A 14,608-nucleotide genomic window follows, 5' to 3' on the forward strand; every position below is an offset into this window, starting at 1 on the left:
TCACACTTTAAAATTTATACCTTAATTATGTGATACAATTTTGGGATGAGCTGGATAAAGTGACTGCCAAAAAGGAATCATTATTTCTGGTTGATGCTCCCCAACATCTAGCCAGTTTATGGTCAATAATCCCATCTAGTAAGTTAACTCATGAGTTATCTAAGTATATGTTTTGCTTCCAGTTTACCTTGAGGGATACACCAAGAAGTTTCACGGTTCAAGGTCAAACATTTTTGGCTGCTTTACTAGCATTTTTAACATTGCTTTTATGGGCGCTTACTTGCTTATATCCGCCTTAAGTATTTTTCTGGATAAAGTTACATTGGCCCATGTTCTCTGGCAGAGAACTCGAGGGCCTTGACTGTCCATGCAATGAAGTGGACACTAAATTCTCACGTGAACAGAACTCCCCACATGTGCTCAGTGGACTAACATCACTTGTGACTTACTTCATCTTATCTTTCCTATTTACATTTTCCATTTTAATCTCTCTCAGTGCCAAATTCTTTATATGAAAAATGAGATAATAAGCCTATCATGAGAATTTAAAAAGATGTATATAAACTGCTTTGTATTCTCTGGTACACATACTTAACATATTGTAACAGTAGCCAACATTTACTGAGTGCTGACCATGCACCATGACTTACTCTAAGCACTTTGCAAGTGTATTTAATCCTCATAGAACTCTATGAGGTTGGTGCTGGTATTATCCCCATTTTACAGATGAGGAAACTGAGGCCCGGAGATGTTAAGACCAAGGATTGGAGACCAAGGTCTCCAATCTATCCCAGGTAAAACTTGGATTTGAACCCAGGCTCCCTGACTCTGAGCCCGGGCTCTTAACTCCTACTACTATGGTAGCTACTCCACTAAAGCTATTTTAAAAAAAATAATTTCTCTTGTTTTTCCTATTATTTATTTATTTATTTATTTTCAGAGGCTGCATGCAGTTACATTTAGGGTCACTAACTTACCCAGAACTTCCCAGTTTTATAACTGAAAGGCCCATCTCTCAGGTTACCAATCAGTAGTTTCATTATTATGTTGTTTATCTTTGCAGCAGGACCACTGCTTGTACATATAGATACCTTTGTGCAAATTAGGAAAAAGGGGTATCCACTTACATTCAACATACTTTTAATCTTGTATTCATTACATTTATGTAAACTACCTTAAATCCTTCATGGTATAAGATGGGGTAAGAGAAACAAATATAGAAACAAACTTTCAAGCTGTATTGAACACATTAAGATCTATGGGTAAGTATTAATACATGTGTTACCTTTATATCCTTGTTCTGTCTCCCTGAGATCAATTTTGGTTATTGGTTTGAAATCAGTATCCCATAATCGTATACACCCATCTCGTCCACCAGTGGCAAAGCCTTCTTCACAAGCATACATGCTGAAGATTCCAGCCTGTTGATTAAGGCAGATAATACTCAATGATGCAATCGTTCTAAACAGTCATTATAGTTGGATCTTTATGATAAAAATACAAAACAAAGCAAAAACAAAACAAAAAACAAATCTCTTGTTCTGTATTGAAATCCTGGCAATAGAACAAGTAGCCATTTGTAACAGCCATTTTAGCTAGATTAAAAATTCATAATACCACTAAAGCAAACTAGTTCAAGTGCTCCTTTGCCATGATTAAACTAATGACAGGTTGTAAAAAAAAATTCAGGAATTCCTTGGCTAAAGCAAATATAAAAATCATAAATTTCTTTCTGTGACAGCTAATCATTATAAAGACAATTGTGGAGGTGTTTCATATAAATTCCTTCCCAAAACAAGTAAAGATATGTGGGCTAGGAACACAAACACTTCTATAGGTACAATGGGGACAGAAATGCATCCCAATGAGCTCAAGCAAGCACCATCTGAGCCTAAATGGAAGCATAAATTACACTTGTGTTAGCTTGTTAAGCATTATTTGAAGATGCTTTTCACATCTCATGTGGTTTCACAACTTAAAGATGCTTTTGCATGGGAAAATGTGTTACAAGAGTATAATGTTGACATAATATCCAGTGTAAAGAGAAATTAGGTTACTAACGCAGCTGTTTTTATGAATGAGGACCAATACTGACCTTTTGTTTCAAGAGCTGTTTCACAATTAGCGAAGCCAAGAAAATTGATCTTCAACATACAAGACAGTGAAAGATCTAAAATCTCATAGCTCTTTTGCTAAGAGTTGCTGAAACTTTTCTTCATGTTCACAGTAATAGGGCAAGAAGCAAAGGTCTGTTGAGTTTCTGATAACATTTTACCAAATTTCCATTTATTACACAGGCTTTACCTTTCACATCATCTCCCCATTCTTCTGGGCATTTCTACTTTATCATCTATAGACACAGCAATATAACTATTTTAATATATGTCAGAATTGAGCAGAGTGGTCAGAGTCAAGTTTGTCCTTGTTCTTACAGAGCAGACCATCAAAAGAATTTATCAGTGGTTTTTCTTTGCATTTTAAGAACTTGTGATGTGGACATGGAGGTGACGCTCTCTCACTCAGGATGAGGAAAATCGACATTATTAACCACTATAAAAATAATAGTTGTCTCCACCCTTGCTATTCAACATATGGGCCACAGGCCAGGAGCAGTAACGTCATCCCAGACCCACTGAGTCACAGCCCACATTTTTTTTTTTAACATATTTATTGGAGTATAATTGCTTTATACTGTTCTATTAGTTTCTGCTGTACAACAAAGTGAATCAGCTATACGTATACTTATATCCCCATATCCCCTCCCTCTTGCATCTCCCTCCCACCCTCCCTATCCCACCCCTCTAGGTGGTCACAAAGCACGGAGCTGATCTCCCTGTGCTATGTGGCTGCTTCCCACTAGCTATCTATTTCACATTTGGTAGTGTATATATGTCCATGCCACTCTCTCACTTCATCCCAGCTTACCCTTCCCCCTCCCCATGTCCTTAAGTCCGCTCTCTACATCTGCGCCTTTATGCCTGTCCTGCCCCTAGGTTCTTCAAAACCACTTTTTAAAAAATTCCATATATATGTGTTAGCATACGGTATTTGTTTTTCTCTTTCTGACTTACTTTGGTCTGCATGACAGACTCCAGGTCCATCCACCTCACTACAAATGACTCAATTTCATTTCTTTTTATGGCTGATTAATATTCCATTGTATATACGTGCCACATCTTCTTCATCCGTTCATCTGTCGATGGACACTTAGGTTGCTTCCATATCCTGGCTATTGTAAATAGTGCTGCAATGAACATTGTGGTACATGACTCCTTTTGAATTATGGTTTTCTCAGGGTATATGCTCAGTAGTGGGATTGCTGGGTCATATGGTAGTTCTATTTTCAGTTTTTTAAGGAACCTCCATACTGTTCTCCATAGTGGCTGTATCAATTTACATTCCCACCAACAGTGCAAGAGGGTTTCCTTTTCTGTACACTCTCTCCAGGATTTATTGTTTGTAGATTTTTTGATGATGGCCATTCTGGCCAGTGTGAGGTGATACCTCATTGTACTTTTAATTTGCATTTCTCTAATGATTAGTGATGTTGAGCATCCTTTCATGTGTTTGTTGGCAATCTGTACATCTTCTCTGGAGAAATGTCGATTTAGGTCTTCTGCCCATTTTTGGATTGGGTTGTTTTTTTGATATTGAGCTGCATAAGCTGCTTGTATATTCTGGAGATTAATCCTTTGTCAGCTGCTTCATTTGCAAATATTGTCGCCCATTCTAAGGGTTGTCTTTTTGTCTTGTTTGTAGTTCCCTTTGCTGTGCAAAAGCTTTTAAGTTTCATTAGGTCCCATTTGTTTATTTTTGTTTTTATTTCCATTTCTCTAGGAGGTGGGTCAAAAAGGATCTTGCTGTTGATTTATGTCATAGAGTGTTCTGCCTATGTTTTCCTCTAAGAGTCTGATAGTGTCTGGCCTTACATTTAGGTCTTTAATCCATTTTGAGTTTATTTTGTGTATGGTGTTGGGGAGTGTTCTAATTTCATACTTTTACATGTAGCTGTCCAGTTTTCCCAGCACCACTTATTGAAGAGGCTGTCTTTTCTCCATTGTATATTCTTGCCTCCTTTATCAAAGATAAGGTGACCATATGTGTGTGGGTTTATCTCTGGCCTTTCTATTCTGTTCCATTGATCTATATTTCTGTTTTTGTGCCAGTATCATACTGTCTTGATTACTGTAGCTTTGTAGTATAGTCTGATGTCAGGATCCTGATTCCTCCAGCTCCATTTTTCTTTCTCAAGATTGCTTTGGCTCTTCGGGGTCTTTTGTGTTTCCATACAAATTGTGAAGTTTTTTGTTCTAGTTCTATGAAAAATGCCATTGGTAGTATGATAGGGATTGCATTGAATCTGCAGATTGCTTTGGGTAGTATAGTCATTTTCACAATACTGATTCTTCCAATCCAAGAACATGGTATATCTCTCCATCTGTTTGTATCATCTTTAATTTCTTTCATCAGTGTCTTCTAGTTTTCTGCATACAGGTCTTTTGTCTCCTTAGGTAGGTTTATTCCTAGGTATTTTATTCTTTTTGTTGCAGTGGTAAATGGGAGTGTTTCAATTTGTCTTTCAGATTTTTCATCATTAGTGTATAGGAATGCAAGGGATTTCTGTGCACTAATTTTGTATCCTGCTATTTTACCAAGTTCATTGATTAGCTCTAGTAGTTTTCTGGTAGCATCTTTAGGATTCCCTATGTATAGTATCATGTCATCTGCAAATAGTGACAGCTTTACTTCTTCTTTTCTGATTTGGGTTCCTTTTCTTTCTTTTTCTTCTCTGACTGCATTGGCTAAATCTTCCAAAACTATGTTTTATAATAGTGGTGAGAGTGGGCAACCTTGTCTTTTTCCTGATCTTAGTGGAAATGGTTTCAGTTTTTCACCACTGAGAACGAGGTTGGCTGTGCGTTTGTCATATATGGTCTTTATTATGTTGAGGTAAGTTCCCTCTATGCCCACTGTCTGGAGAGTGGAGAGTTTTTATCATAAATGGGTGTTGAATTTTGTTGAAAGCTTTTTCTGCATCTATTGAGATGATCATATGGTTTTTCTCCTTCAATTTGTTAATATGATTTATCACATTGATGGATTTGTGTATATTGAAGAACTCTTGCATTCCTGGGATAAACCCCACTTGATCACGATGTATGATCCTTTTAATGTGCTATTGGATTCTGTTTGCTAGTATTTTGTTGAGGATTTTTGCATCTATGTTCATCAGAGATATTGACAGCCTGCATTTTAACAAGATCTCCAGGAGATTCATAGGCACATTACATTTGAGAAATCCTGGTCTAGAAGATGAAACTGACGATGAAATACTTCTAGTTTCTGTCAAGCTGCTGCTGATGAACTACAACACTAATCAGTCAATCAATAATTGAGATGAAGGCTAATTAAGTTATTAAGCTTTTGAAATAGTAATTTCTTCCAGGTGAACAAAAATAATTAGGGAAATCCTTCATGAATGTTTAGTGAGTGTTCAGCAGAACTGACTGATCCTAAAGCAACTGGGAAAAAATACAGAGATTTGTGACTTTAACTTATTTAATAAGTCATTCCCAAATTTCTATATGGTAATACTTACACTATGTGCTCCTTGAATGGTGCGGACTAAATTGAGCCCTTTCCAGACATAGATGTCGCCATTTAAAGCACCAGAGTAGGTGATGTCTTCTTTGGCACATGCAAGGCAAAGGATGGTCTGAAGATCCCCTGTTTTGCCAAATATCCCTCTTTTTGCAGTCAGGGCATTTCCACATAGTGTCCAAAACTAGAAAATAAGTGATAAAATAAATGGATCCAAGAAAAAAGAGTATTCTGATGCATCTCATTATTGGTATTTATTTGCTAATGTTTCAATACATTTTACATAATTTGCTATATGTGCACTAGATACACATAATTTAACTTGTTTTGTTATAACAGCAGAGAACTGCAAAACATTTTAGCCAACTACTAGCAGTTAAAAAAAAAAAACTTATAACAATATTTTTTAAACTTTCAAAGTTCCAAAATTCCAAAACTTTGCTAAATGTTTAATGTTCATTTTTTTGTTTAATTTCTTGTCAAGTTATAGCACTAGTATAGGTTCACTGTAGAGAAGTTTAGAAACAGAGAAAAGTGAAAAGAGGAAAATTGGAATTATTCACAACCTCCTGTTAACATGTTGATATATCTTCTAGGTATTTTTGTTGCATATATATATATATATATATATATATATATATATATATATATGAAATATATATATAGTTATATATATATTTTATTAGAAATAATTATTAGAAATAATTTCTAACTAAAAATTATATAAATCTTCACTGTAAAAACATTACTCAGAAATGTTTCTAAATATAAGTTATATTTCATATAGCCAAATAACTGACTAGGCTTTTCAGTTTTAGTTGCATAATTTATCATGTGGGAGACCATAAGCATAAAGGTTGAGCTGCTTTATAGACAGCAGCAGGGAGACTCCCATGGTTATGTAGAAATTAAGTATTTCACTCTGACATATTTTTTTTCAGTAGGTGAACTGGTATAATTTCACTGCCATGTACGTAGCCTCTCACAATTTATAAAGGCTCTTTACATATGTTTAGTTATTTGATCTTCATAATACCCTTACGAATAGGCTAAGGCAGATATTATTATTACACCCATTTGGAAGGGAGAGAAAGAAGGCATAAGTGACTTGCCAAAGGTTCACAGGGGTTATACATGAGAAAGTATTGAAATATTTGCCTTGAGAACTTTAAATCCAATGAAGATACATATAAAACAAAAAAGATCATTTTAAGGCAGCATATTCAGACTGCATACAAGTGGTAAGGAAATTCGAAGATAGAGAACCATGTTGAATTAACTGGAGCAAGAATAGGATTTGGATTAGTGGTGAGGAAGAAACTGCATTGTGGTTTAGGAGAGCAGGATTAGGTGAATCCAAGTGACAGGAAATGTGTGAGGAAAAATTAGTGACAACCCTAATGCTCTGTGCCTGCAGGAGAGGAAAAATGACGGTCCTCTCAGAGTAGCTGGGTATTCGAGGAAGCAGTTCTAGATGGATGCACCCCCCAGGAGGACCAGGACTCAGGCAGCTGTGGAGGTGGTGGCCCTTGGGGAGAATGAGAGAAAGATGTGCCATCATTTGAGACTATACAAGATTCTTCTCTCATTAAGTATCAACTCTGGTGATTTGTTTCTTTGGCTATTACTGTTTTTACAAAAAGGCACTAAAGTATACATCAAAAGAATAAGAACAATCTGGGGAAAGATAGGTATATGCTTTGGGAAAACATTTAAGTATTAACTTTGAACCTGAACAAACTATGAGACATAAACAACTACTGGTAGTACCTACTGGTTGTACCTACATGCCAAAGAACTTGCTGTTCCATGGTGATGCTTAAGGCAGACATTTATCCTTCTATATCTCCCCATGCATGAAAATTAAAGGAAGCGTAACTATTTGGTAATTATTATCCCTTTAACTTGGGATGTGTACTTTGGCCTGAGTTATTGAAATATTTCTAGATGGACAACCACAAAAAAGAGAGACTTATCCCTACACAAAGATTTTTCTGATGAAATCACCCAGTCAGATGGCATAATGTCAACATGAAACATTCCAGATAATTTAGAGAATCAGATGATTCTCTAAAAAGGCATATATAGCTGTAATGACAGGATAGGCATGAGATTTTCTGCAGAAAATGGCAAATCTGAGACATTATCTCTTCTTGAGAAGCACTTCATATTTGGAAAACAGTGACAGATTAGGGTAGCAACACACCATTAACTCCACATCAAATGAAAAGACATTGTTTATCTTCTCCAATCTCCATTCACAGATTGTAATGCAAATTCTGTTAGAACTGGCAGGTACTTGGGAGCTCATCTGGCCCTAAGTAATCCCTGAGGTCCCTTCTGTCTGTGACTAGAGAATGGAGAAAAAGCAATAATAACAGACAACAAACCTGGTAGACTCATTTCCTGTAAAACCAACCAAGCAGAAAATGCTCAACTGCTACTGTTTTTCAAGCATTCATTTCAGATAATCATAATTTGCCTGTTTGCCAAACACTGGGGATTGCAAAATGAGGAAGGATTTTACCCTAGCTACAAAAATTTCACATAAAAATATTTTCTTGGAGTGCATCAGAGATTCTGCATTCACCTTGTGACTGGAATGATTCGTTTGATGTTAGGCAGCTTTGGGAAGAAAAGGTGGGGGTCCTGGAATTGGATGTAGAAAATACAGATAGTGAAAATAATTTGTTAAAGCCTGCCGAAATTTGTTGTGGATTTCCTTCTACACAAAATTAATAAAGAATAAAGAATGACAGAATTAATAAAGAATCTGCATTTGCAGATTCTTCCATTTGAGGTAAAAATGCTTGTTTTTGCTTAGAAAAATGCCTAAGTCTGCCGAAACGCAATTAACAAATTTAACAGGACAAACAGCTCTTAGTGTTTTCAAATGAAGTTCCAGGGTTTTATCTGTCTCTGCTTTTAGAATCAACTGATTAAAAGAGTTAACCAACGATGGAAACAAACAGGGAAACTGGACGAATCTACCAATTAAAGCAGTTAATCTATTATCTTTGATAATCTAGTTGGGGGGTGGGGAGTTAAGCCAAGATAGATCATTAAAGAAATAACTGCTAAGAGAAAAGAGCTTGTCAAAGGGAGCTGGAAACGGAGTTTAAATCTTATCTGTGTCACTATTTTTGTAGTCCTAGGAAATGGGAAAAGAAATTAATATTATTGTGCCCCTACTGGTTCCATACACTGTTTAATGTAACTCTTAAATTCAGGAGGTAGTTATCCCTACCCCCCCTTTTATCCTGTCTTTTTTGTTTTTGTTTTTTTGGGAAAGAAAGAAATTCAGTCTCGGAGATAAAATAGCTTTCCCAGAATCAAGTAGAGGGAGACAGAACCAGGATTCAAAGTCAAACAACCTCCTAGGTCTTGGCTTCCTCACTGTGGAATATGCAAGTTGGCTAAAGGCTCCCTGGTCAGGGTCCCAGACTTCCAGAGAGCCACCATGGACTAATGGAATCCGGTTCATCTTGAGCTCATGTATTTCTTTGCTTGTGGCTGAAAGAACAACTCAGTGCCTCTTCCATATGTTATGATCAGAAACTCATGTTAGCAGATATATATCCTTGATTAATTAAAAACTGTTAAGGGAATTAAGATGTAATGGCTACCATGTATTTCATGGCCAAAATTTTTCAAAATATTTGTTCCCTTGGAAAGAAAATTAAGATGTTCTTTGGTGATGAAAAAGTTGATAATCTGTGAACACGTTAATGGGGCAAGGACCCTTCTGCTCCCCAGACCTATGATTCGATGGGTGACCAGTCCCTGCCTATTAACTCCTGACTGAAGGGCAACCCCTCCCCTGGGTTCTGCTGCCTTCCAAGCCCACCCTACCAAACTCACCTGTCCATTAAGGCTCAGCTCAAATAGCATTCCTTCCTGAAATACTTAACATTCCTCTAACCAGTTGGGATCTCTCCGTTATCCCTAGAGAATTTTGGTTTTGCCTCTCTTACAGAATGTTCTATTTCAATGTTTTAATTGCTCAATTTTAAGCAAATTGAAAATCGGGTCAGTTTTTATTCTATCACATGGTACAAACTCAACTAATGTTTATCAAATTTAATGAGTTTTCTAGTCTTTCAGGTGGACTGTATAAATTATGAGAAAGGATCCTCCAACTACTGTTGAAGCAAAAAGTGCCTTCATTTCAGCAAACATAGTCTCAGGTTAAAATCAGCTCTCTGCACAAGGATTATAAAATGTTTATGAAGCCCTAAGGACATGTGACACCTCTGAAGAGTAGAACCTATAGACTTATCTTTTTGTCCCCTGCTTTTCCATTACTTTTTTCTTATTTTGGAAGAAATGCATGTTATTGTAAAATAATTCTAAAATAAAGGGAAAATTTAAAAACCATCAACTCACTACCCAAGATAACTGTTTAATGTTTTGGGATAGCCTTCCAATTTATTTCCTACACAAAAATATACTTTTAAAGTAAAAAAATCAAAGCCACAAATTTATCCCACCCCGAAACAGACTGTTAATAGATCTTAAATATGTCCAATAACATTAAATAATCCTCTAAAACATGACTTATGATTGCACAGTGTTTCTTCATATGGATATACCATATTTTATTTAACCACCTGAGGGCAGTTAGGGGGTTTCAGGTCGTCTTTTGTTTGGTTTTATTTGCTATTGATAAGTTATTCAGCAATGAACCAGTGCTTGGTTCATACTTCTAAGAATTTCCTTGGGATAAATTACAAGATATGAGATTACTGGCCGTGCTTACTTTGGCAGCACATATACTAAAATTGGGATGAAATTATTGTTTCAAAGGGTATCAACATCTCTAAGGTAATTGACAGGTATTGCCAAATTTCTGGACTGAAAGACTATACTCATTTACCCTTCCACCAGCAAGGTTTGAGAGTGTTCATTCCCCAAATCTTTCCCAATACTGGATACATTTTAATCATCATTTTGATATATTAAAAACATTGTTATTTTAAAATGTCTATTCCTTAATTATTAATGAGAGTTAGCATTTTCATGTGTCTATTAGCAGACAATTGACAAAAATAAAAATATTGTGGACATTCTTTGTCCATTCTATAGATTTGCTAGAATTCTTTGTATTTCAAGAACAAGCCAACGTTGTATGCTTGTTGCCTATACTTTGCTAGTTTGTGGTCTGCCTCTTTTGTTTCTTGGGGGTAGTGGGAAGGTAAACAGAATATTTTAATATTTATATAGTTGAATCTATAGTATTATCCTTTGATGGATGAAATTTTCACCTATTAGGGTGTGGGGAAGCCATTCTGGCTTATACGTGATTTGGCCTGAATTTTATGTGAACTAGAACAGCCTGACTTATGGCCTGTCAAACATACATTGTACATTTGCTTTAACCATTAAAGAAAAGAATGCATTATCCAGAAGTAAAGAATGTCCTCTTTGAACATAGGAGTAATTGCCTCCCCTTCCATGATGCCCATGTTAGTACTCCTTCGAAGACAAAGTTCCCTTCCCAGAGGTCAAGGTCATGCTGACTCTCTGTGTATGTGCTAATCTGAAACTACACATCTCTGTTGAAAGCTTGAAGGAATGTACCCTGTCATGTTTGATGTATGTATGTTCTTTGTTCAGACAAAATATAAAACTGTGTTGAAAACCATGTTTCTCCAGAGTGCTTTCTTCCTTGGTGGAGACTGCACTCCCGGGCTAGTCCTCAGCTTGGCTGAAATAAAACTCCCTTCTATTCCTTACTGTAGATTGTTTATTGGTTATTTGTGTCAAACACCTTTATGGTTTCTTTACTTGCTTTTACATTTAGAAACACCTTTCTCCAACTTGAGAGAAATTAAATATTTACATATATATTCCTCTATTTTATAGTTTTTTTAACATTTAACTCTTTAATTCATAAATAATTTTAGTATATGCTATGAAGTAATGACATACAACTAGAATAATAAATGTTTCTAGTGCCCACTTGTCAGATGTACTATTATTATATTCTAAGTTGTCATACATATTAAGGTCTATTTCTCAGCTTAGTTTCTCTTTTGTTGGTGTTTATTTATCCTTACCCCAGTCTTGTACCATTTTAATTTTTGAAACTTCATAATACGCTTTAGTAAATTGTAGTGCATTTTCTTTTTCATTATTCTTTTTTGTGCCAAAGTTCTTGGTTATTCTCACTCTTTCATTCTCATAGATTAACTTAGAATAACTTAAAGGGAAATGTCAGATAACAATAAAGCTTATAAAGATTTCAATTGAACTTGTATTAAATATAAATTAACTTGGAGATAAATAACGTATTTATAATTTTTACACTTCATGTCCGGAATCAAAGTTGTCTCTCTCCATTTGCCCAAGTCTTCTTTTACATTCCTCTATAAAGTTTTATAATAGTTTTTAAATTAGGTCTTGCATATTTCTTGTTATGTTTATTTCTGAGCATTTTATCATGTGTCCCTTTTAACCATTAAGTAGGAATAATGGGAAGGATCATGAAAAACTAGACTAAAAGAAGAACAAAAGAACTGGGAAACAGGAGGAGTTGGTTGGAGGAGTAACACAGACATTTACTCTGTTCACACAGAAATGCACCATTTTTGTAGCAGCAGAGATCCATACATGCTCTGTTCACGCAAGTAGCCCTTACACTCTTTTCTTTATGGACTTTAACTTATATTATCTACAAACCTATAGACAGAAGATCCTGGGCCGTATCCCAGGGTCCAGGAGAAATTTTTGCTATGTCAGAGGAAAGGATGTCTATGGTGTTAATTTTGCTACCTGTGTAACAAAATAGAGAGGAGCAAATAGACAGAGGCAGGTCGTGCTCCACTAGTAGTATTCCAGGCTGTGTAGTCTACAGGAGGAGAGGCATTTAAAAGCCAACGGCCCAGGTAGGTTTGTACTATGTATCCCTCTCCTTCTAGGTCCAACACAACATGGCATCTTTCTTCTAAAAGAACACATCAACATGTCAAAAAGTTTTGACATGCAATATGTATAAACATTCATAATGAAAAAACTTAATTCACAAAATTAAAATCAGAGCTGTTTTAAAACATGCCATCCTAAAAGTATTATGAGTTTTCTGTCTTCTGTATAATATTTAATTAACATAAAGTTTCCTTTTCAGCTGCCTGCTGAGCACTTGGCTTGATTGTTTTTATACTGCATTTCTAAAAGGGAGGCCCATCACCTGATGTTAGTGTGCTCTGGGATCAGAGATGCAGGTAAGAAACCTCCAAATTTAAGGGGAAAAAATGTAAAGTCAAGCAGTTTCTCAACACCAAATTATATATATAAACATCTGGAATTATTTTCATACAAGGTACCAAAATTTCTTTATAATAACTACTTTACCTTTATATGTTTCACTCCACAGCTAACCACTCTGTTTGGCTGATATGGATCCCAGGAAATATCAAAAATCTGTTTAAAAAAGATAAAAAGTTGCTCTGTTGATCATTCATGTGTTTTTGCCTTCTTTCAGATACTGTCCAATTGCCAAGACTCTACCCTAACATTCAGAGCACAATGTTACCTACCCAAATGGAGTATTTGGCTATGGAGATGAGTCAGGAATTGCTAATACACATTTTAGCACCTTGTATCTACTTACCTTAGTTGTGAATGAATAAGTAATAATTAACCACAATCATTGAGAACAAACTGGTATCACATTTTTAACTTTGTCCATCCAAGGTAAATAAACTGTGATGATTTAGGATAGTTTTTTGATCAAATTTTTGGTGGCTCTCCACAATGCTAATAACACACTTTTGAGATAGCTTTACAATGAAAACAAAGAGAATGGCAATTGTTTAAAGTGCATATTCCCCCAGCCCATGTCAGAGATTCTGATTTAGTGGATTGGAAATTAGGTCCAGGCACATGCATTTTAAAACACAGCCCAGGAGATTCTGATGCAGGTGGTCCATGGACCACATTCTGTGAAGCTCTAATAGAAAGAAGGACCAATTGTAGGGGCAGACACTAGACTAGAGAAAGAGGCTGCTAACTTCTCATCAAGTAGGAAGCTATTGCTCCAATCATCAGACAAAGAAGGAGGACCTTTGGTTAGGTAGAAAGGAACAATTATTGACCACAGAAACAGCGCTGAAGAAAGAACACTTGGTCTAAGGACCAAGTATGAATAAGGTCCAAGTACCTATTTTATCTATGCGAGCTCAGGCAAGTCTTAGCATCTCTAACCTTAACCTCAGCATCTCAAAAATGAATGAATGACACCATCTCAGTTCTGTTGTGAGGTCAATTAAGATAATGTATGTACGATCATTTTGCAGACTACAAAGCACTGATTATACAAATTAGTGCTAGGGGCTAAGTATTTTAGCCACTAAAATAATCTTGAAAATAATCATTTGCCCATAAGCAACCAATAATAATTTATACTGACCTCAACAATAAAGAGTAAAACTGTGTGATACAAATTATGGAGTCTGGGAGAACAGTGTTCTAAAAGCAGTATTTCATTAAAACATTCTAGGCTCTTAAAATTACAGAGTTCTCACTAGCTAGCATTGTACTTTTTACAATCTACTCCTAACTGGAAAATGTACAGTTCATCAGCAAAACAACAGGAAATTCATGTATTGATCCAGTCCAATTCAACCACTTTGTAAGATAAGATATAATGGGATCATGCAACAGCAGAAACAGTAATATCCAAAATGCAAGGTATGAGCAGGAGACAAGATGGTAGAGTAGAAGGACTTGAGCTCACCTCCTCTCATGAAAACACCAAAATCACAACTAACTGCTGAACAACCACCTACAAAAAAGACTCGAACCTACCAAAAAAGATATTCCACACCCAAAGACAAAAAAGAAGCCACAACAAGACAGTAGCAGGGGCACGTTCATGATATAATCAAGTGCCATACCCACTGGGTGGGAGACCAAAAGCTGGAAAATAATTATATCACAGAGGTTCTCCCACAGGAGTGAGAGATCTGAGCCCCATGTCAGGCTCTCCAGCCTAGGGGTCTGGCAT

The 14,608-nt window shown here is 36.0% G+C and overlaps 1 protein-coding gene across 11 annotated transcripts in view; it reads right to left on the bottom strand.

Moving 5' to 3' along the window:
• EML6 (EMAP like 6) overlaps window positions 1-14,608 on the bottom strand; it is a 348,966-nt gene that overhangs the window by 153,734 nt on the left and 180,624 nt on the right. For all 11 annotated transcript variants that reach the window (XM_082357935.1, XM_082357934.1, XM_082357942.1 and 8 more), the window contains 3 exons: window positions 12,955-13,023; window positions 5,600-5,785; window positions 1,286-1,421 (listed from right to left, as the gene is read on the bottom strand). In XM_082357935.1, coding sequence (XP_082214061.1) covers window positions 1,286-1,421; window positions 5,600-5,785; window positions 12,955-13,023 — 391 coding nt within the window. The remainder of the gene's footprint in view (window positions 1-1,285; window positions 1,422-5,599; window positions 5,786-12,954; window positions 13,024-14,608) is intronic.

The sequence above is a fragment of the Balaenoptera borealis genome (assembly GCF_965194805.1).
Source record: "Balaenoptera borealis genome assembly, chromosome: 15".
NCBI lineage: Eukaryota > Metazoa > Chordata > Mammalia > Artiodactyla > Balaenopteridae > Balaenoptera > Balaenoptera borealis.